Below are 21,083 nucleotides of genomic sequence, written 5' to 3'. Positions count from 1 at the left end.
GGACCTTGAGATGAGCATCACAGGAGATATAGTACTTTATCTCCAACTCCAATTTGATTTAGTTCCTTTCCTCTATCCCTACCCCACCCTCACTTTTGCATTGCTCTTAATGGGCTTTGCATGTAAATACTTGATTGGCTACACTGGTGATTACTGGTGCTAGTTAAATGAAAAAAAACAAAAGTAGTCATGGTGATTTTGGCGGTGGGAAAGTTGTTTGGTTATGTGTTATTGCACCTTGGAGTATAAAAAAAGAATAAAGCTGGGCTTTGTGACTTCAGCATTACTGCTCCACAATCATCAAAAGGCAATATTTAAATATAACCTGCTGGCAATGATATGAAGCTGTCCCAACAACTGAAAAATTTAATTAATTTTCATATTTGATGTCTTTTTCATGTCTCAGTCAGAAAACTGGGGGTTTAAGCCCCACTCTAGAATGGAATTCACAATCTAGGCTGTTTTGTTTGAGTCAGCACAGAGGAAGTGCTGCACTGTCAGAATAACAATGCTGAGGAAATGCTCCATTTTCAGAGGCCAGTACTAAAAGCCTTTGGACTGTCAGAGGGTCAGGACGGAGGGAGTGTTGCACCGTTGCAGGGTCAGTACTGAAGGGAGGCTGCACTGTTCGAGTTAATGCAGAAGCATGACCTGTTCTTTCAGGTGGATGTTAAAGTTCGCACAACTGGAAATACAAAGCAAGCCATTTAGGACTGAGGAAGAGGAACTTCTTTGCTCAGAGGGTGGTGAATCTTTGACATTCTGTAGCCCAGAGGACTGTAGAAGCTCCATCATTTATGAATCGTTTTCTTAAAAGATGAATAAATCATTCCTAGATACTAATGACATCAAGGGGTATGGGGACAACATGGGAATATGGCATTGAGATAGATCATCAGTCATAATTGTGAGTGGCTATGCAGGTTTAAGTGACTGAACTGCCTACTCCTACTCTAACATACTTCATTGACTGGGAGGTGCTCTACGTTATTTGAGGTTATAAAAGGTGCTCGATAAATTCAAATTAACTTCTCTGGTGGTTGGAGGCATACCTAGCACAACAACAGATGGTTGTCGTTGTTAGAGGCTAATCATCTCAGACCCAGCACAGCTGCAGGAACTTTTCAGGTAGGTGCCTTAGGCTCAACTATAGTTAGCTGATTCAATGAAGTTTCTTCTAACAGAAGGACTGAAGTAGAGACATTCACTGAAGATTGCCCAATGTCTGTGCTATTCACGATCCCTCAGATACTCAAACAGTTTGCCCCCACATGCAATAAGATCTAGTAAAGCTAAAGCATTATGTTCCAAATATAACCCAGTGCTGATCTATTGTAGTGTAATAATGTGACAGGTGTCTGATTTTTGGTCATTTCTTCTGTTGAGGATACCAGGTACTCTATAATGGGGTATCCTATGTGTGGTGCCCAGTTAATGCCCAATTGGTATCAATATAGTGTTGGTATCTGGTCTTGTTCTCAGTTTGTGCTGGTGTTTTCCATTTCCATCACTGACAACAACTAACATCAGTTAGCAAACTGGATATCAATCTTCAGTCAATCACTGCATTTCAGTCCATTGCACCAGGTAATGAAGCTACTTGAAGAACCTGTGCAGGCTTCACACTTCTCACAGTTGAGTCACAAGAATTAATGTGGTCCCTTCCCACCAATCCGAGCCCTCAACAAGAAATTAAAGCAATGTACAATGTGAAGTTTTTGAATAGTGTGAGGAGGTTGAATTCAATCGCGAGCAAGCGTGAAGAGCACAGAGAACAGACTGAATAGAATATCGTGCTGGGATATTCAGAATTAATTATTGTCCTCACTTAATTAAATTCCTGTTTGGATTGAGATAGAGTCATAGAGATGTAGAGCACAGAAACAGACCCTTCAGTCCAACCTGTCCATGTCGACCAGTTATCCCAACCCAATCTAGTCCCACCTGCTAGCACCCAGCCCATATCTCTCCAAACCCTTCCTATTCATATACCCATCCAAATGCCTTTTAAATGTTATGATTTGGAGATGCCAGTGTTGGACTGGGGTGTACAAAGTTACAAATCACACAACACCAGGTTATAGTCCAACAGGTTTAATTGGAAGCACTAGCTTTCGGAGCGCCACTCCTTCATCAGGTGGTTGTGGAGGACACAATTGTAAGGCACAGAATTTATAGCAAAAGTTTACAGTGTGGTGTAACTGAAATTATACATTGCAAAATACCTTGATTGTCTGTTGAGTCTTTCATCTGTTTGAATACAATAATAGTTTCACTTCTTTCATGTGTAAATCACAAAACATTTTTTTCAAAAGTTGCATTCTCAGGTTAACTGTAACAATCGGTGTTAGCTAGATAATATGTTGAAGGTGTTAGCCCTCCTGTGTTCTCCGTCCTGGCACAGGGAATTCCAGGATTGTGATGCAGCAAGTAAAGCAAGTAATATATTTCCAAGTCAGGCTTGAGTGTGGTTTGAAAAGGAACCTGAAAATTAAATTTTTCAGTTTGCGTGTATCCTATGCCCTTGTCCTTCTTAATGGAAGTGGTCATGGGTTTGGAAAGTTCTGTCTGAGGATCTTTGGTGAATTTTCTTATCTTTATAAATAGTAGCAGCAGTGTGTACTGAGTGGCAGTGGTGGACAAAGTGGATGTTTGTGGATATGACACAAGTCAAATGTGCTGCTTTGTTCTGGGTGGCATCAAGTTTCTTGAGTGTTGTTGGATTTGCATCAGTCAGGCAAATTAGGAAGTATGCCATTGAGGATCTAAAATTTGAATTTAGGCACAATTATATGTAGATTTTTATTTACTCAAAATGGTTTCTCGATTTAAAATAATACTATAAAATGGCCTGTGAACCTGTACTGCTGATTTGCAGAACTAAGCTGAAATTCAAAGAGGACAATAGAGTTTTCAAAAGTGGAATACTGACACATTAATTGACCATTTGAACTAACCTTGAACATGGCATGACAATTTACATTAATAAGATATCTTTTAGCATAGAATACCATTGGATTAGCCGGTCTTCAATCATGTCACCTTATTACAGGAGATTGGACATTTCTTGTAATTAAGAACCCTTTCCCAGGAAATATCATTGGATTAACTTGCTGAAAATCATGTCACCTTATTATATGTGATTGGTCTTTCTTGTAATTAAGGCTGTACTATTTCTTAAAAAAAAACATAAATAATGTGTAATTTTCAAATGTAATTGCGCAACTTCACCACAGAACCCAGAAGCTTCAATCTCTGTGTTGCTGGATAGAATTGCGTCAAGGTACCTTCATTCAATAAACTAATGATCCTTGCTTTTTGAATAGACCGCATTTGTCGATTCTTTTGACTGATCTTGAACCAAGAGGTCCCTCTTGAGGGGTCATAGATCTTCACCATCACACTCCTGACTTATGCCTTGTAGATGATGGACAGACGTTTTCACCACAGTATTCCTAGCCTCTGACCAGCTCTTGTAGCCACTGTGTTTATTTGATAAGTCCAGTTGAGTTCCTGGTCAATGTTAACCCCCAGAATGTCGATAGTGATTCAATGAGAGCAATTAAAGGGGGGTGGTGGCAGATGTGGACAATTCAGGCCTTCTTTTCAGGAAGAAGCAGAAAGCCACCAAGACCATCTTGATGGGGAAATGGGGAATGAGGGACGAAGAACAGGTGGATGATGCCCACAAACTGGAAATTTTAAAATAGACTCCACCATTTTAGCTAAACAGGACTTTCCTGAGTTTAGGAAAGACGAAGGATTATGGCCAGGCACCCCACAATTTCCACTCAGTTCCTTCAATATCCTTGATGCATCTCATCTATTAGGAGACAGTGAGGTCTACAGATCTGGAGATCAGAGTTGAGAGTGTGTTGCTGGAAAAGCACAGCAAGTCAGGCAGTATCCAAGGAGCAGGAGAATTCCTGATGAAGGGCTCCAGCCCGAAACATCAATTTTCCTGCTCCTCGGATGCTGCTTGACCTGCTGTGCTTTTCCAGCACCACACTTGCATCTCATCCATTCCAAAGCCTTGTCAACTTTAAGTACCGACTGTCAATCAAACACTTTTTAATCAATTTTGAACCCTTTTATGAGAGAGTTTCCTCCTTTGACACTATGCCCTGGATAACATCTCTCTATTCACTAAGGGCAGATGTAAAGTTTTCATTTAACACCTCACCCACACCCCCTGCCTTCAGGTGTAAAACCCTTTTGTCCCTAATCAGCCTTACTCTGGCTTTTACTATTTATATGCTGACAGAAAACTTTGAGACACACTTTCATGTTGGCTGCCAGTCTTTTCACATGGTTCCTCTTTGCTTTTCAATTTTACTTTCTACTTGACACCTTTTGTGACCACATTTTTTCTTTAACTTAAACAAAGCGACTGTGTGTGGAGTTTGCATATTCTCCCCGTGCCTGCGTGGGTTTCCTCTGGGTGCTCCGGTTTCCTCCCACAATCCAAAAATTTGCAGGTTAGGTGAATTGGCCATGCTAAATTGTCCGTAGTGTTAGGTAAGGGGTAAATGTAGAGGAATGGGTCTGGGTGGGTTACGCTTCGGCAGGTCGGTGTGGACTTGTTGGACCAAAGGGTCTGTTTCCACACTAAGTAATCTAATCTAAATAATTATCTTCTTGTCATGCAGGGAGCTCTGGATTGGTTTGTCCTACCTTTCCCATTTGAGGAACTATACCTTAACTGTACCTAAACACTCTTCTTTGAAGGAGCCCATTGTTCAGTTACTGTTTTCCCAAGGTTCCAGTCAATCCTGTCCAGTTTTGTTCTTGGTCCATTAAAGTCCACCCTCCACCAATTTAATTTGCTTGTTCTGGATTGCTGCATTTCATTCTCAACCATCACTATGAATCATACAGTACAATGATTGCCATCTTCTGAATGTCGCCCAGCTGACACTAGAGCCACTAGATCCACCTAATCTCTAAGAACCAGGCCCAACAGTGCATTCTTTCTTGCTATACTGTACACAAGTAAAATATTTGCTTCCATCATTAATTCATAAAATAACTTACATTCCCTCTAATCAACAGACTTCTTCCCTTAAGACATACTGCTGTCTGAAGCGGGCCACATTTAGTGAACCGGCCTTCAAAAACTTCACAAGAACAGGATTAAACTTAAACTTTAAACCTCCTGAAACAAAATCACATTGAGAGAGATAGGATTTATACCGCTGTCAGTGTACACAAACAAGACGTGTTCTTACTTTATTTTATTGAGAATACCATTCAGAAATGGCAATTACACTAAATATCCAGGCTTGGTGCAATGTGTTGCACTAAAGATTGACGGATTTTTGATGGATTCCTTGCGGAATATCCCCATTGATTTGGTGGAATGTATCTTGTCCAATTCTAAGAGAGCCAAAAACAAAAGTGTGAGCATAAGGTTTACCAACTGTCATACAGCACAAGAACAGAAAAATACTATTCAGCTCCTTCAGCTTGCTACACAAGGACAGGAGACCATTCAGCCCTTCGTGGCAATTATTCAGGAACAAGAGGAGGCATTCCAGTCCCACAAATCTGTTACGTAGGAATGGACAGACACCAATGAGCCATTCAGCTTGTTCAGCCTATTAAACACAAACAAAAGAAACCATTCAATCCCTCAAGTCTGTTCCATGGGAACAGGAGGAGGCCATTCAGCTCTGCCAGCCTGTTCTACAGGAAACTGGGAAGGCCACTCAGCTCTTCAAGGCTGCAGGAAAGTATGGGTAATCTACATCTTAAATCCATCCACCTACCTTGGCTCCATATCTTTTAATATCCTTGTCTAACAACAGTCTATTCATCTTGGATTTAAAGTTATTAATTGATCTCCAGCATCTGCTTTTTTTGTTGGAGTTAATTCCTTTAACTGTTCCCTGAATTTGTTCCTTAATCACTTGACTTGAATTTTGAAGTTATGGCATCTTTTCCTAGACTCTTCCATTTCTCTATCTACTTTATCAATTCTTTTCAAAATCCTCAAGATCTCGATCAGTGCTGACATAGATCTGAACCTTGACAGGTCAGAACAAGTAGCAAAATATTACATTAGTGGAACTAAATGTGTGGCTGGAGAGATGGCACAAAGTGGGAGAGCTTCAGATTGTTGTGGAATTGGGATCAGTCTGGGAGGTGGGATATGAATGATGGTACAAAGTGCCACAACTTGGCTGATGATACAAAAGTACGCAAGAATCAAAGTTGTGAGGAAGGTATCTTTGACATATCAAGGAACAGAAACCAACATATCCCATTAAAAAGAAACAAAGTTTTAATCTAAGATTACTGTATCACACCAGACTGTATGACACAAGACTCCTTTGGCTATAAATTCCGTGAGCAAGATCTTAAGCTCCACAACCACCTGAAGAAGGAGCGGTGCTCCAAAAGCTAGTGCTACCAAATAAAGCTGTTGGACTATAATCTGTTGTCATGTGATTTTTAACTATGCTTACAATGAATTACTTTCAATGAAGCTTCACTTGGCAGCTTACTGGGAATGAAGGGACTGCTTTATGGAGCAACGTGGAGCAGATTGGACCTATATTTCCTAGAGTTTAGAAGAATGAGAAATAAGCTTATTGAAATATGAAAGGTTCTAAGGGGGCTTGATAGTATAACTGCTGAGAGAAAGTTGCTTTTAATGGGGAAAATTAGAACTTGAGGGCACCAACTTCAAAATTATGGGCATTCCACTTAACTAAGAAAGGAGTAGTTTTTTTTCTTTTCTCAGACTCATTAATCTTTGAACTAATTAACTCAAATTAATTCAAGTTTAAGTTAGACATTTAGAAAGCCACTGATTCAGATTAATTAAAACAGTCAGCATGGATTTGTTAAAGGAAAGCAAAATCTGAGAATTTGTTTTGAGGAGATATCAAGAAGTCTTGATGAAGACAGGGTTTTAATGTATTCTACATGGCATTTGACCATTGTTTCACATAGAAGATTAGTCAGGAAAATAAACTCACATGGAGAAAGTGACATGTTGAATCCAAAATTAGCTCATTTGGCAAATATAAAAGGTTTATAGTCAATGCTGGTTTGTGACTGGACAGATATATCTAAAAGGGTTTATCCAGAACTCAGTACTAGTTGTCTTGCAGCTTGTGATTTAGAAATCAGAGACTCAGATGTAGGAAGCATGATTAAGAAATTTGCAATTGATATAAAATTTGATCATTCATGTGATTGGTAGTGGAAGAAGGCTGTAGACTGTAAATAGATATCAGTGGATTGGTCAGAATTAGCAGCAAAAACAGAACTAGGGAAAAGATGATATATGGGGATGATGATGGCAATTGAGAATTTTAGCTGTGAGAGGAGATGGCTTTGGTTGGGGTTACTTTCTTGCAAACAGAGGCGGCTATGGGGAGATTTAGTCAAGGTTGATAAAATAACATGGGGCCTAGAAAGACTGAATGGGAAGAAACTATTTCCATTAGCAAGGAGCTCAATAACCTTGGGGCAAAGACTTAAAGTAATTAGTGGAAGAATTAAGGGGAGTAGGAGGGTTATCCTTTCACCCAGGGTGGGGTGGTTTGGGGTTATGAATTCACTGTCTCAAAAGGTTGGTACAGGTAGAAACCTTCATGACACTCAAGTACTATAACCTACCAGACTACAGACTAAGAGCTGGAATATATTAGATTAGATTGAATGACACTTCTTTTTGCCAAGGTAGATATGATAAGTGAATTGTCTCCTTCTGCACCATAAATACATCAATACGTTTCTTTAATGACTCACCGTGTCGTTTTCCAATCCTCCAGTAGGTTGGTAGCTGGAGATCTCAACAGCCACGTAGTCCTCAGAATCTGCTGCCCATCTTCCAGCATCAGGCACTGACCTACCCAGGATGTAATGGAACCTGAAAATAACAAGATAGTATCTCTTTACAGTCATGAGATCTCACCAATCCTCCCATACAGCTCTTCAATGAGATTCAGAGATGGTCCACAAATCCACACTGAAATACTCAGCACTTTGACTCATTCACTTACAACTTTCATGGCTATTTAACGTAAAGTGTTTCCTTTCACGATTCTGTCTCAGCAGAAAAGACACAGACTGAAGGTGGGAGACCACACCCTCCTAACCTGAAGCTATATCACTGTTCCTTCACTGATGTCAAAACCATAAAACCCTCTTCCCAACAGCACTATGGGTGGTGGGGTGGCACAAGGCAGCAGCTCACCACCATTTTCTCCAGCACAGTTAGGGAATGGGCAATGAATGCTGGCCTTGCCTGCAATGTCCACTTTCTGTGGACACTTTAAAAAATATCATTTTGAATGAACAGAAAAGGCAGTGAATAACTTTCCAGGTGATTAAGAGGAATTTTTGTTTTGTGATGGACAACTGGAGATGTAAATTTTAAGGGATGTTTAATCAGTCACAAATATTATTACATGTTCCCGAAGAGATGTCAGGATAGAGGGAGACATAACATGTATAACTAAATCATATAGTGGTTGATAATAATTGTTTAATTATTCTGTATAAAGAATTACTAACTCAATATTGCCCAGGAGATCATTCAGCCCATGTCACTTCTTTGGACAGCAATCCAGTCGGTCTTATTCCCTTGTTCTACCCCCTTAGTTCTTTAAGTTTAAATTCCTTCAACTACCTATTCAGATTTCTTATGGAAATTGTAGACTGAATCAACTTGCACCTCTTCATACATACCAAGGTAATTATCACTCACTATGTTAAAGTTCTTCTTCATGTTTTCCCCTGCAACTTTTGTGCAAAACCTTAAATCTGTGTCTCTCGGTCATTGTACCGTTAGCAACTTCGATTCAACTAATATAAACTTGTATACTTTCACCAAACCTTCACACACAAACTCCTCTGCCCTGAAAAGCACATGTCCAAATTCTCCAACCTAGCTTTGTAGCTACATTTCCTCATCACTGGAATCATTCTGGTAATGCCACTGGCCTAATAATCCAGCGAGTAAAAACCAAGGAAACCAGAGTCTAGATTAGAGTGGTGCTGGAAAAGCACAGCAGGTCAGGCAGCATCCGAGAAGCAGGAAAATTGACGTTTTGCCCGAAATGTCAATTTTCCTGCTTCTCGGATGCTGCCTGACCTGCTGTGCTTTTCCAGCACCACTCTAATAATCCAGTAGCCCTGGTTAAATGTGCTGCAAACATGGATCACGTCCTACCAAAGCAGTTGATGGAATTTAAATTCACTAAAATCTGGAATGTATGCTGGTCTTAATGATGAAGAACATGACAATTGTCATAGGTTTTTACAACAATCTGATTCACTTATGTCTTTCTAAAAGTAAGTCTACCATCCTTACCTAATCTGGCCTACATGTGACTTCAGAGCAATTATCTATCATGTAGTTGACTCTTAACTGCCCTCTGCAATGGCTTCAGAAGATAGTCAGTTAGAGGGCAATTCTAGACTTGCCAGTGACACCCACATCCCATAAAAAGAATGAAGAAAACAAATTCTAGGAAATCCCTTCTCTACACCCTCAAAGATCCTTGCATCTTTCCTAACGAGAAGTGAACTTTGTAAAAGGTTATGCATAACTTCCAGACTTTTGTGCTTAATGCCTCTACCTTATGAAGATTCCATGTGCTTTGCTAACGACTTTATTAATTTATCCTGTCAGCTTCAGTGATTTATGCACATTAACCTCAGTCCCTTTGTTCCTGTATACTTATTATGCCTTGACTTATATATTTTTTTCCTATCCTTTTGCCAAAATGCATTCTCATACTTCTGTGCTTAATTCCATCTGCTGTTTGTCTGCCTATTCTGCTAGTCTATGTCCTGTTGCAATTGATTGTAACAGTATTTGCTGCACCTCCAAGTTTGGGATCATTGGCAAATTGAAATTTTACTGTGATTCAATATCCAAGTAACTTAAATAATGTGAACAAAAATAGTGGTCTTGGCTTTGACACTAAGGGAACACCACTGTTAACCACCCTCCAGTTTGAAAAATAGCACTTTAACACTTTGTTATGAAGCCATTTTTAAAAAATCCATGTTGACACTAACACTATTAAATGAAGCAGCTTTGGCTTCGGTTCCCCTTGTCTTCCCTTTGGTTGGAATGCATCTCACCTGTACCTGAAACATCTCCTACTTAAAGATCATCTATTATGCTAGTACGGTTTGCCCCCCACAATCAATCTTATGATTCTATTTTATCCTGGCTAAATCCCTTCTCACTGCAACAAAATTACTCCTGCTCCAATAAAGAACTTTTACAATGTTTTTTTTCCTGGTTCTTCTCAATTTTCAATCCAAACCCTATGGTATGGTGATCACTCTCATTAAGTATTCTCACTCAGATATTTGCTAAACTATACTGAAGCAGGGAGGGGAAAATAATAAGAGGTACAACATTCCCTGAAAGAGGATAATAAGGGTAGTGAATTTGAACAGTAGCATAGAAGTCCACTCAGTATTTGATCACACCATGAAAGATGGCTGTTGTTACCTTTAATTTCTCTTGTAACTTTTAAATGGCATTGCAGTTGAACAGCTAATAAATATATAGAGGTGTGTTTAACTTGAAGTTAAGAATTAATTAATACTATTAATTTGTGGGATTTAATTATTGGGTACAAAAACACAAGTTGCTGGAAAAGCTCAGCAGGCGCAGCATGTGTGCAGAGAAATCAAACTCAACCTTTCGGGTCCACTGACACTTCCTCAGACTGAGGAAAGGTCACGGGACCGGAAACGTTAACCCCAATTTCTCTGCACAGATGCTACCCTGAGCTTTTCCAGCAACTTGTTTTTGTTTCTGATTTACAGCCTCTGCAGTTCTTCTGGTTTTTATTTAATTATTGGGTATTCATTAACATTAGTTGTTCCTCGATATAGGGATAATAAATATTGGGCGCTTTAACGCTGTGGTTATTCAGTGTTAAGAGTTAATAATGATTGGTGCTTTAGTAAGGAGTTAATTCCCATTATTTAATAACGATGTATTTACACTGACACTAAATTGAGTGACCAATAATTGAGCTAATTAACTTAGAGGTAATTCATTTCTAAACATTATTTCACATGCTGGTGTTTCTGTATCTGTTCCTGGGTGTTACCTCCAGCCCACGCTACAGACATGCTGAATGTTGGCTCTTTCCCATTGTTCTTGATACCAATCACTCGGGCTCGTCGGTCGGATCCAGCTTCACCCTTGGCAGCCTCGACTGCAGTCAAGAACTTTCCTTTCAATTTATAATTCTCAATCTCATTCAGGTTTAAGACGGAGCCCAGGTCGTTCTGCCAAAGTCCAGTCATGTTACAGACCCCCGCCTGCGAAAGAAAACAAGGGGAAAATTGGGCGCAGACAGCAAGTACCAAAGGGGCGGGTAACCAGAAGGGGTAAACACTGACAGGGAGCAAATAAACGTGCAAGAGCAAATAAACAAAGGACAAACGGTTACTTCGGATAAACAACGATAGCAGGAAACACCCACAGGGATTAGTTATTCACGGGGTAAACTGCAACCGTGTGTAAACGCTGCCGGGTGTGAATAGAGGGTAAACAGCGATGGGGGAAAATATCCTCAGGGTGTATAAAAAACGTCGTCGCTATTGGTTAAGTAAAAACCCCAGAGATTAAAACAGCGGCAGTAATTAAACACCAACGGAGGGAACAAAGGTAAACATTAACAATGGCTAAATAATGACAGAAGACAGCATCAAGGGAGACAGTAAAGGCCAAAGGCAATACTCATTGGGTCAAACACGGATCATGGTGCTAACTACGCACTGTTAGCCCATGAAGTGTTTAACCATCAAGTAACAAAGCAATCATTTTCGAATCTATCCCCACACCCCAATCCTGATCTTAGATTTAACGACTCACCAAGATTCCAGGGGCAAAAAAAGCCACAAGGAAGAGGGAGATTGCAAAGATTCGTCTCTCCATTATGAATACTCAATATCAAACGCAACTCCAAAGTTCAGTCTCTAATGGGAAATGCTGGCTGCAAATCAATTTAAATCTCATCTGCTGATTCGCTGCTTTTACTGCTTATCTCGTTGGAATATTTCCATCTTTCGGATTAATTTTAACCGATACTTATTCTGTCTTTTGAATGTGAGGTATTGAACACTCAATATTTCTCTGTTTTTTTTGAAGTATTTGCAGCCCAGCATGCAGTTATAGTATTCAAAGTACGACGGCTCACTGTCTCTTCCACTCTAGACCACGCCCAGACCCCAATCACTCTGGTCTCAGATTTCTCTATACCAACCTCAGTTGCCTCTCCTCATCCCTCACCTTACTCGAATGCGATTGCAGCCTCTAGATCTTAAGGTAAACTTACAAATATTTATTTTGGTCTTTTAGACTGCAATGCTTTCTCCATCATGCAGCACAGAAGCAGGACCTCAAATCTGTGCCAAAAAGAGCCAAAGAACTGCGGATGCTGGAAAGCAGAAATTGCTGGGAAAACTCAGCATATCGGACAATATCTGCGGGGAGAGAACAGAGTTAAAGTTTAAGATTTGTGGAACCTTTCTCAGAAGCGATCTATGCCAAAGTTTGCCGTTTACAACTTGCAATTGTATAGTTTGTTTGTAACGCCATTTTCCTGCCTACACAGCAAACCCATTAAACATAAATCACCAATTAGATTGCTAGTTGACTACGTTTATTCGATCACTTCACATACAGACAGGCACATTCACTCCTATGCATGCCTTCAAATTCCAGGCATATACTTAACAGTAATGCAGTATTTCCACAATTACGAAATGTATGCAACAGTCTTAAGAGCTTTCGTTGAAGCTGAAGAGATGCTTGGGGATTGAGGAGGGAGTGTGTTTGGGTGAGAGCTGTGGAGCTGGAGTTGGCGAAACAAATTCAAATCATTAACGTCACTATACATTGCATACCAAATGCCCAGCCAACTGAGCTAACCAACCTACACTACTTCCCAACATTACATGATTGCTGCACAGGAATCACATTAATCATAGTACAGAAGAGGCCCTTGATCTATCAAGTCTGTCCCACCAAAACTACAGTAAATCTCCATTTGTCCCACTTCCAGTACTAGACCCATACCTTCAAATATTATGGCAGTGTTAATCCAAGTACTTTTTAAAAATTGACATTATTAGCCTCAAATACCCCCTCAGAAGCCCAACACCACCACCCCATCCTCTGGAAGAAGAGTTTTTCCTCAACATTCCTTTAATCTTCCTGCCTGCCACCTTAAGTGTGCCTCCTTATTATTGACCCTTGACTAAGGAGAACATCTGTTCTCTATCCACCCTCTCCTTCCCCTTCAATCTTATACACTTCGATCAGGCCCCCTCTCAACCTTCTCTGCTCCAAAGAAAACAACCTGAACTTATCCAGCCTCTGTTCATAGCTAAAGACTCCATTCCTGGAAACATCTTGGTAAATCCTCTCTTGCCAATGCAAACACATCCTTTGATATTGCAATGACTGGAATGGCACACATCATTCCAGCTGTGGCCAATGTCCCTGCTGTTATAATCTTGGCTGATAAAGGGCAAGTTTCTAATATGCCTTAATATACCCTGCCACCTTCAGGAATTTGTGGGCAAGCACCCCAAGATCCCTCTGAATGTGTTAATATCCTACCCTGCATTGTCACTAAGTATACATGCTATTAAATTGAACATCAAATTTTAATTACACCAGCTCCCTTAGAAAGATTTGAACCCAAACCCCCAGAGAATTAACCAGTCCCTTGTGATTACTAGTCCAATGACATTACCATCACTCCATCTATAGGATGTCAAAGGAGACAATTCCACATTTTCTCATGTTATTCACTGCCAATTTGTTTACCCATTCACAATCAAGATCCCTTTGCTGACTGTATTCTCCTCAAACTTGATTTCCTACCTTTCTATTTTCAGCAAATTCCATCGTAATGTAGTCAGCCCCTTCATCGAAGTCATTGATATAGATTATAAATATCTACATCTGTTCCTATTAAGATCTGAACACTAATCCTTGTGGCACTCTACTAATTCTAGTTTGCCAAGTTGAAAATGACCCACTTATCCTGACTCGATATCTTCAGTTCATTAGTCGATGATATCTTCATGCAAATATCACTTAACACATGACAACTTATTGAAAGTATTTTGAAAACCCAAATCAATTATATCTATTACTTTCCTTCAACCAAACATCCTAAGAAAACTTGACATTTGTCAGACATTTCCCTCTATCACACAATTTCTAAAAATCAAATTACTGCCTTAATAACAATATACATTTTCTCAACAGTGCAGCTAGCCTAATCCATCCATTTCTGTTCAGTCTCCCCACCCTGCCCATTTCTTCAAACAAATATTATATTGCAAATACCACCAACTTCCTGAGGCCTTTTCAGACTGCAGGAAATTTTCTAAGTTCCTATTTAATAAATCTGCATTTCTGCAGTGACTTAATCTTCGCTGATATAGCCATCAATTCCGGGTGCGTTGGGGCAGGGCTTGGAGAATGTAAGGACTGCAGATGGAGATCAGAATCAAAGAGTGTGATGCTGAAAAAGTACAGCTGGTCAGGCAGCATCAGAGGAGCAAGAGAGTCGATGTTTCAAACATAAGCCCTTCACAGGGGAAGCTTGTCAGCTTGTAGTCCCATTAGTTTTCCCTCTATACATTTTCTTCAGATGATTGAGGTTAGGTTCTTCAGTTTCTTTTGTCTTTTAATTTTTCTTGGGATGCATTCTGTGTATCTTGAGAACAAAGACATAATACTTTAAAAAATTCACTGATAATGTTGCAGGCATCAACAGCTGGGTCGGCATATATTGCCTTTCCCTAGTTGACCTTAAAAGGTGATGGTGAGCTGCCTTCTTGAACCACTGCAGTCCATGTACTATAAGTAGATACACAACATAATTAGGGAGTGTTCAGATTTTGACCCAGTGACAATGAAATTATGATATATATCCAAGTTGGGATGGCAAGTGGCTTGTAGAGCAAATTAGTTGGTTGTTGATGTTCCGATCTTTAGAGATGAAATAATCTTGGGTTTGGAAGATGCTGCTAAGTAGCCTTGGTGAATTACTGCAGTGGCTGGTACGCTGTGCTATTTCTGAGTATCGGTGGTTGAGGGAGTGGATGTGGTGTCAATCAAGATGGCTTAGATGGTGTTAAGTTTCTTCAGGGCTTCACTCATCCAGGCAAGTGAGGAGTATCCATCACACTCATAAGGGATGGGGGAGTGGAGGGAGGGGGAAGCTAAAAGAGGAAGAGAGGGAGAGTAGTCCTAATATGGGTGTACAAGTCCTGCCCTGACAATGAAATCTAATTACAATATTGCAGAGACCTCAAATTAAATCTTCAGGTGTCAAAATAAACAATCCAGAAAATGATGATAGAAGCTAGTACAACTTAGATATGGCATAAATAAATACAAATTTAAAAGTTCATGTGAAAATGGTTTAATTTATCATTCAGTAGAGTAGTGTTTGCAGTGGCATTTCATTAGGTTCCTACTGACATGATTGGCTACAAAAATAGACTCCAGGAGGAGCACCTTTACAGACTAAAACCATTCAAAAGTATGAAAATATTTCCTCAATGTATACTAGACTAGGTAAAACAATTACAGCAGCCACCAGGAACTAAATTATACATATATATTAAATATCACTAAATGTTCTGTAATTTAAAAATTATTTCTACATTTTCATTTCCACTTAATGTATGAGAACTCCCTCAGAAATATCTAAAACCATATAAAAACCAGATAGTGGTATAAAGCTCCCCTATTAAAACTATTTGCACCCAGGCAGTTATTTAATTAAAATCCATCACATTCAGTGACTGTGCAAAGAGACAGAAAAGAAATGAGAAAAATATTCCATGGAAGGGTTGAAGCAGGACAATAGTGAATTAGGCACTAAATGATCTGGCATCTTCCCAAGTTGCCATCTGTCTCATGGAGCAGTCTTCTCCTAATGGGACCCCTCCTCCAACAGTAGGACATGTAGTGTTATGGCACAAAGCAGAGTTCTCCCATCAGCATCACTGTCAATCTGTTCACAAAGAAAAAAAAAACATTCACAATCAAAACTGCTTCATAATTCAGTTCATCATAAAAGACACAGCAATTGCATCCATCTGAACTGACTGAAACAATAAAGGAGTGGAGGTTGGCAATTGCTGATCTTTGCCACTCCTTCTGGCAGGAATCCTCAGGTGAGGTTCCTCCTTTCCGGAGATCTTGAGCAGAGATTGAAGGCCCTGGGAAGTGGAGAAAGGAAACAACTTTGGGGTGGATGGATAGCAGATCTGGTCTGGGACAAAAAAAAAAGCTTCCTGATTACATTTGCATGGGGACTTGTTTGAAAAATAAAATCCATCTGTAAAACAGTGATGAGATACTTCTTTAAAAATGTCTGATTTGCAGTTAAGGAGATCAGGGAGCAATTGACTGTCCCAGACGACTATGACTGCAGAGGTGCCACAGACAGTATCAGACCACATGGATCACTTGGAGGCATGGAGGAGTTTAAAGGAACAAGGAAGTATGACAGATAAGAGGTTCAGGGAGGTGGTCACACCGCAGATGTGTCAGTGTAAGAGGCCAGATCTTTGGCTCTGTCATTGATTTTGCTCTTCAGAGGGATAGTCAAGGTCCAAGCAATTGATTGTGATTGGGGACTTTGGTCAGGGGCACAGATAGGCATAACATCAAGAAGTTTGATTTTGTTTCTGATTTACAGTATCCACAGATCTTTTGGTTATGACGACATCCAGATGGTGTGTTGCATCTCTGGTGCCAGAGTCATATGTGTCTCACAGCAGCTGCAGCAAATTCTTAAAAAGGGAAAGAGTGAGCAGATGGAGGTCCTTGTGCACACTGATGCCAATGACAAGTAGAGGAAGGGATAGGGTTCAGAGAGAGAGAGAGAGAGAGAGAGAGAGTGAGAGTGAGAGCGAGAGCGAGCGAAAGAATAAAAAGAAATTTGGCAGGTTAAAACCAGGACCTCAAGGGCAGTGATTTATTCCTGCTACAACAGGACTGAATATAGGAATAGGAAGATAGGGCAGATATATTACTAACTTGATTGAATTTTGAGGTGATAAAGATTAACAGTGAGGGTAGAGCAGTGGATGTTATATAGAATATTGTCAAAGAATACAGCAAGATATCAGTTTCAAATGTGGGTGAAGATGGACTTTAATCTGGGTAAGTGTGAGGCACTGCATTATGGGAAATCACATGTGAAGTAGAAGTACAGAGAGTTAATGGAAGGACCCTGAACAGCCTGGATATACAGGAGGGATCTTGGTGTTCAAGTCCAAAGCTCCCTGACAGTGGCCATAGAGTGAAGGCACCATACGGCATGCTTACCTTTATTGGTTGGGGAAAGGAATACAAGAGTCAGGATATCACGTTCCAGCTTTATAAGGTTTTGGTTAGGCCACACTTGTCGTGTTGTGTTCAATAGGAAGGATGTGGAGGCTTTGGACAGAATGCAGAAGAGGTTTACCAGGATGCTGCCTGGACTAGAGGGTATGAGAAAAGGCTAGAAAAACTTGGGTTGTTTGCTCTGGGGTGAAATAGGCTAAGGGGAGACTTGATAGAGGTCTATAAATTATGAGATGCATAGATAGGGTTGACAATCAGAATCTTCCAGGGAGTGGTCAGATATCTGCAAGAATAATAGGTAGGGGATTTTAACTTTCCAAACAAACTGACACTGCCATAGTGTAAAAAGGCTTGGATGGGTAGGAATTTAAGTTTGTTCAAAAAAATTCTCTTATTCAATAGGTGAATGTACAGACTAGAGAAGGAGCACAACTCAACCTTCTCTTGGGAAAATAGGCACAGCAGTTGATGGAGGTATTAGTGGGGGAGCACTTTGGACCACTACTTTATTAGCTTCAAAATAGTGATGGAAAAGGATAGACCAGATCCAAAAGTTAAATTCTGAATTGGAGTAAGGCCAATTTTAAATGGTATTAGACAGGAACTTTCAAAAGTTGATTGGGGAAGCTGTTTGCAGATAAAGGGGTGTCTAGCATGTGGAAGGCTTTCAAAAATAAGGTAACAAGGAGTTCAAGGACAGCATGTTAGTGTGAAAGACATGGCTGCAAGATTTAGGGAACAGTGGATGACTAGGGACATTGAAGTTGTGGTCAAGGAAAAAAAAAGAGGCACATGCTAGGTGCAGACAGTTAGGATCAAATGAATCCCTGGAGTATCAGGGGACTAGGAGTACACTTAAGGGAGAATATCGGTGCTGTATCGGTGCGATCAGGAGGGCAAAAAATGACACATGATAGCTTTGGCATATAAGATTAAGGAGAATGTAAAGAGATTCTACATGTATAATTAAGGGCAATTTTTAAGGGCAAGTATTTATTGTGGAGAACGACATGGAAGCTGGGAAAATAAATAATGATATCTTGAAAAGAGTTCACAATTAAGGAGGTGGTGGTGCTGGTGGTTTTAAAACATAAGTTAGGGTAGAAAAATCTCTAGTACTTGATCAGGTGTTCAGAGAACATTGTGGAAAGCTCGGGAGGAGACTGCAGGACCCTTTGCGGAGATATTTGTATCATAAGTCACAAGTAGGATGCCAGAAGATGAGAGGGTGGCTAATGTTATGATATTGTTGAAGAAAGGTGGTAAGGAAGGGTTTGGGAAGAACAGACATGTTGAGTCTGATGTCAGTGGCAGGCAAGTTGTTGGAGGGGATTGAGACAGGATTTACATGCATTTGGAAAAGCAAGGACTGGTTAGGTATGGTCAACATGGCTTTATGCATGGGAAATTGTGTTTCACTAACTTGAGAGTTTAAGATGGTACCAAGAAGGTAGATGAAGGCAGAGTGAAATATGTTGTCTAGGTGGACATCTAGTACACTGGTTAGTACAGTTAGATTACATGGGATGAGAGACAGATGTTGGTAGAGGGTTGTTATTCAGATTGGAGACCTGTGACCAGAGTAGGCCACAAGGATCAGTTCTGGGTCCACTATTGCAACAACAATTTGGATGAGAATAGAGAAAATATGGTTACTAAGTTTTCAGATGACTGCAAAATTGGTGGCATTGGAGGACAGTGAAGGTTATCGAAGAATAGAATGAGATCTTGATCAGAGGTGCCAATAGGCCGAGTATTGACAGATGCAGTTTAATTTGTAGACAAATGTGATGTGTTGTATTTTGGCAAGGCAAACCAGGGCAAGCCTTATACAGTTAATGGTTGTTGAATGTGGACCTAGGGGTGCAGGTTCATCGCTTCTTGAAAGTGACAGCACCAGTAGGCAGAATGGGAATGTTGGCATTTTAATGGTCAGTGCATTGAGTATAGGAATTGGGACATCATGTTACAGCTGTGCAAGGACATTGCTGAGGCCACTTTTAGAAAACTGCATACAATTCTGGCCTCCTGGCTATAGGAAGGAAGTTGCTAAACTAGAAAAAAAGGGTACAGAAAAAAAAATTACGAAAGGCTGCTGCCAGAATTGGAGTGTTTGAGTTACAAGGAGAGGCTGAGACCTTCTTCCTCTGGAATGTTGGAGTCAGGAGGGGTGACCTTATTGAGATTTATAAATGAGAGGCATAGATAAGGTGAATAGACAAGGTCTTTTTCCAAGGGTAGGGCAGTCAGAGGGGAAAGAATTAAAAGGAACGTGAAAGGCAACATTTTCCACAGAGGGTGGTGTGTATATGGAAGGAGCTACCAGAGGATGTGGTAGAGGCAAGTACAATTGCATCTACATCATTTAAAAGATATTTGGACAGGTAAAATTAATAGGAAGGGTTTTGAGGGATATGCAGGCAAATTGGACTAGTTCAATTCAGGTTGACCAACATGGATGAACTGGACCAAAAAGGGTCTGTTTCTGAGCTTTTATGACTTAGTCACACAGCAAAGTGTTGGGAAACTGTTCAAATCAGAGGTAACATTTATAAATCACAAAAAGAGTCACTTTTTTCCTGACTGTACCAACCTCCATTAATCATCCTCTGCTTTGGAGTTTGTATCCCAGTTGAATTTTTGGAGTTTCTGTCCAGGTGTCCAAAACTCCTGCAACACAAAGTTGAAATCTCTCCATATTGAGGATTAAACTCTTAAAATTACAAGTTTAAAAAACCCACCTCCATCTGATCTCTGGGCACCTATTGCATTGGGAAGCTGCAAATGTCAAGGCCTTTGTTGCACATTTCTCCCATCCCACACCTGTTCCCCAGATCTTCCAACCTTTATGTTGCCGATGCCGCAGCTCCACTTCGCCCTTCCCCCAATCATATCCTTCCTCTTCCAGCACTCCCTCCCAGCTCCAGCATTCCCCAACCCCTTCATCCTCTTACCCCATACTGTCCCAGTAGCAATACCTACAATCTGTCAGTTAGAGCTGAGTCAGACTCGAGCGTGCTCTGAATCTCCAATAAAACTCCTAAAAAGTAAACAAACAAAAAAAAACTGTATAGTTAAAACAAAATCAAAATAATCACGAACTCCAATAGTGGGGTATGCTCTTACATCCCCACCAGAACCTCCAAAGTGGGCCAGAAGCACTCATATAAACACAATCTGGAAAAAATCTAAAAGTGACTGTACTTACTCTCATCGTTAAGCAGTGCATGCTCCATGATCTCTGCTGTTTTCCTTACTGAAAGAAATTTTGGATCAATTAAGCATGTGAAACAAGATCTGTTTACCAACCAACATATGAGCATTCATTATACCATGAAAATCTGAAATTTGTATATGCACAAAAAAATTCAGTACAAGCTATTTGATTATGAAGTCACATCTGTCTTTTTGTTTAAAAGGATTTCTCATGTTCAAAACCAAATATGAAATTTGTATATGCACAAAAAAAATTCAGTACAAGCTATTTGATTATGAAGTCACATCTGTCTTTTTGTTTAAAAGGATTTCTCATGTTCAAAACCAAATACCTCCTGCCCTCAGCATTGTTCAATATTCTAGAGAGGTTAAGCAAGCCAGTAACAGTCCTGTCTTTTTGTTAAAAGGATTTCTCATGTTCAAAACCAAATACCTCCTGCCCTCAGCATTGTTCAATATTCTAGAGAGGTTAAGCAAGCCAGTAACAGTC

At 40.1% G+C, this 21,083-nt stretch overlaps 2 protein-coding genes across 3 annotated transcripts in view; both read right to left on the bottom strand.

The window, feature by feature from the left end:
- Positions 1-5,219: 5,219 nt before the first annotated feature.
- Positions 5,220-12,149, bottom strand: avd (avidin). The gene is made up of 4 exons (XM_043714554.1): positions 11,867-12,149; positions 11,097-11,310; positions 7,762-7,882; positions 5,220-5,376 (listed from the first exon to the last, which is right to left on the bottom strand). Exons 1-4 carry the CDS (start codon positions 11,927-11,929, stop codon positions 5,301-5,303), a joined length of 474 nt encoding a protein of 157 aa, XP_043570489.1. The 5' UTR covers positions 11,930-12,149; the 3' UTR covers positions 5,220-5,300.
- A 3,275-nt stretch (positions 12,150-15,424) lies between these two features.
- Positions 15,425-21,083, bottom strand: part of llgl2 (LLGL scribble cell polarity complex component 2) — a 101,026-nt gene continuing 95,367 nt past the window's right edge. For both annotated transcript variants that reach the window (XM_043714552.1, XM_043714553.1), the window contains exons 24-27: positions 20,586-20,633; positions 20,360-20,417; positions 19,971-20,047; positions 15,425-16,037 (exon numbers count right to left, since the gene is read on the bottom strand). In XM_043714552.1, coding sequence (XP_043570487.1) covers positions 16,033-16,037; positions 19,971-20,047; positions 20,360-20,417; positions 20,586-20,633 — 188 coding nt within the window. In that variant the 3' untranslated portion in view covers positions 15,425-16,032. The remainder of the gene's footprint in view (positions 16,038-19,970; positions 20,048-20,359; positions 20,418-20,585; positions 20,634-21,083) is intronic.

This window comes from Chiloscyllium plagiosum, chromosome 24 (genome assembly GCF_004010195.1).
Source record: "Chiloscyllium plagiosum isolate BGI_BamShark_2017 chromosome 24, ASM401019v2, whole genome shotgun sequence".
NCBI lineage: Eukaryota > Metazoa > Chordata > Chondrichthyes > Orectolobiformes > Hemiscylliidae > Chiloscyllium > Chiloscyllium plagiosum.
Note: the sequence above shows the minus strand (reverse complement) of the source record. Positions and strands in the feature narration are given on the sequence as shown.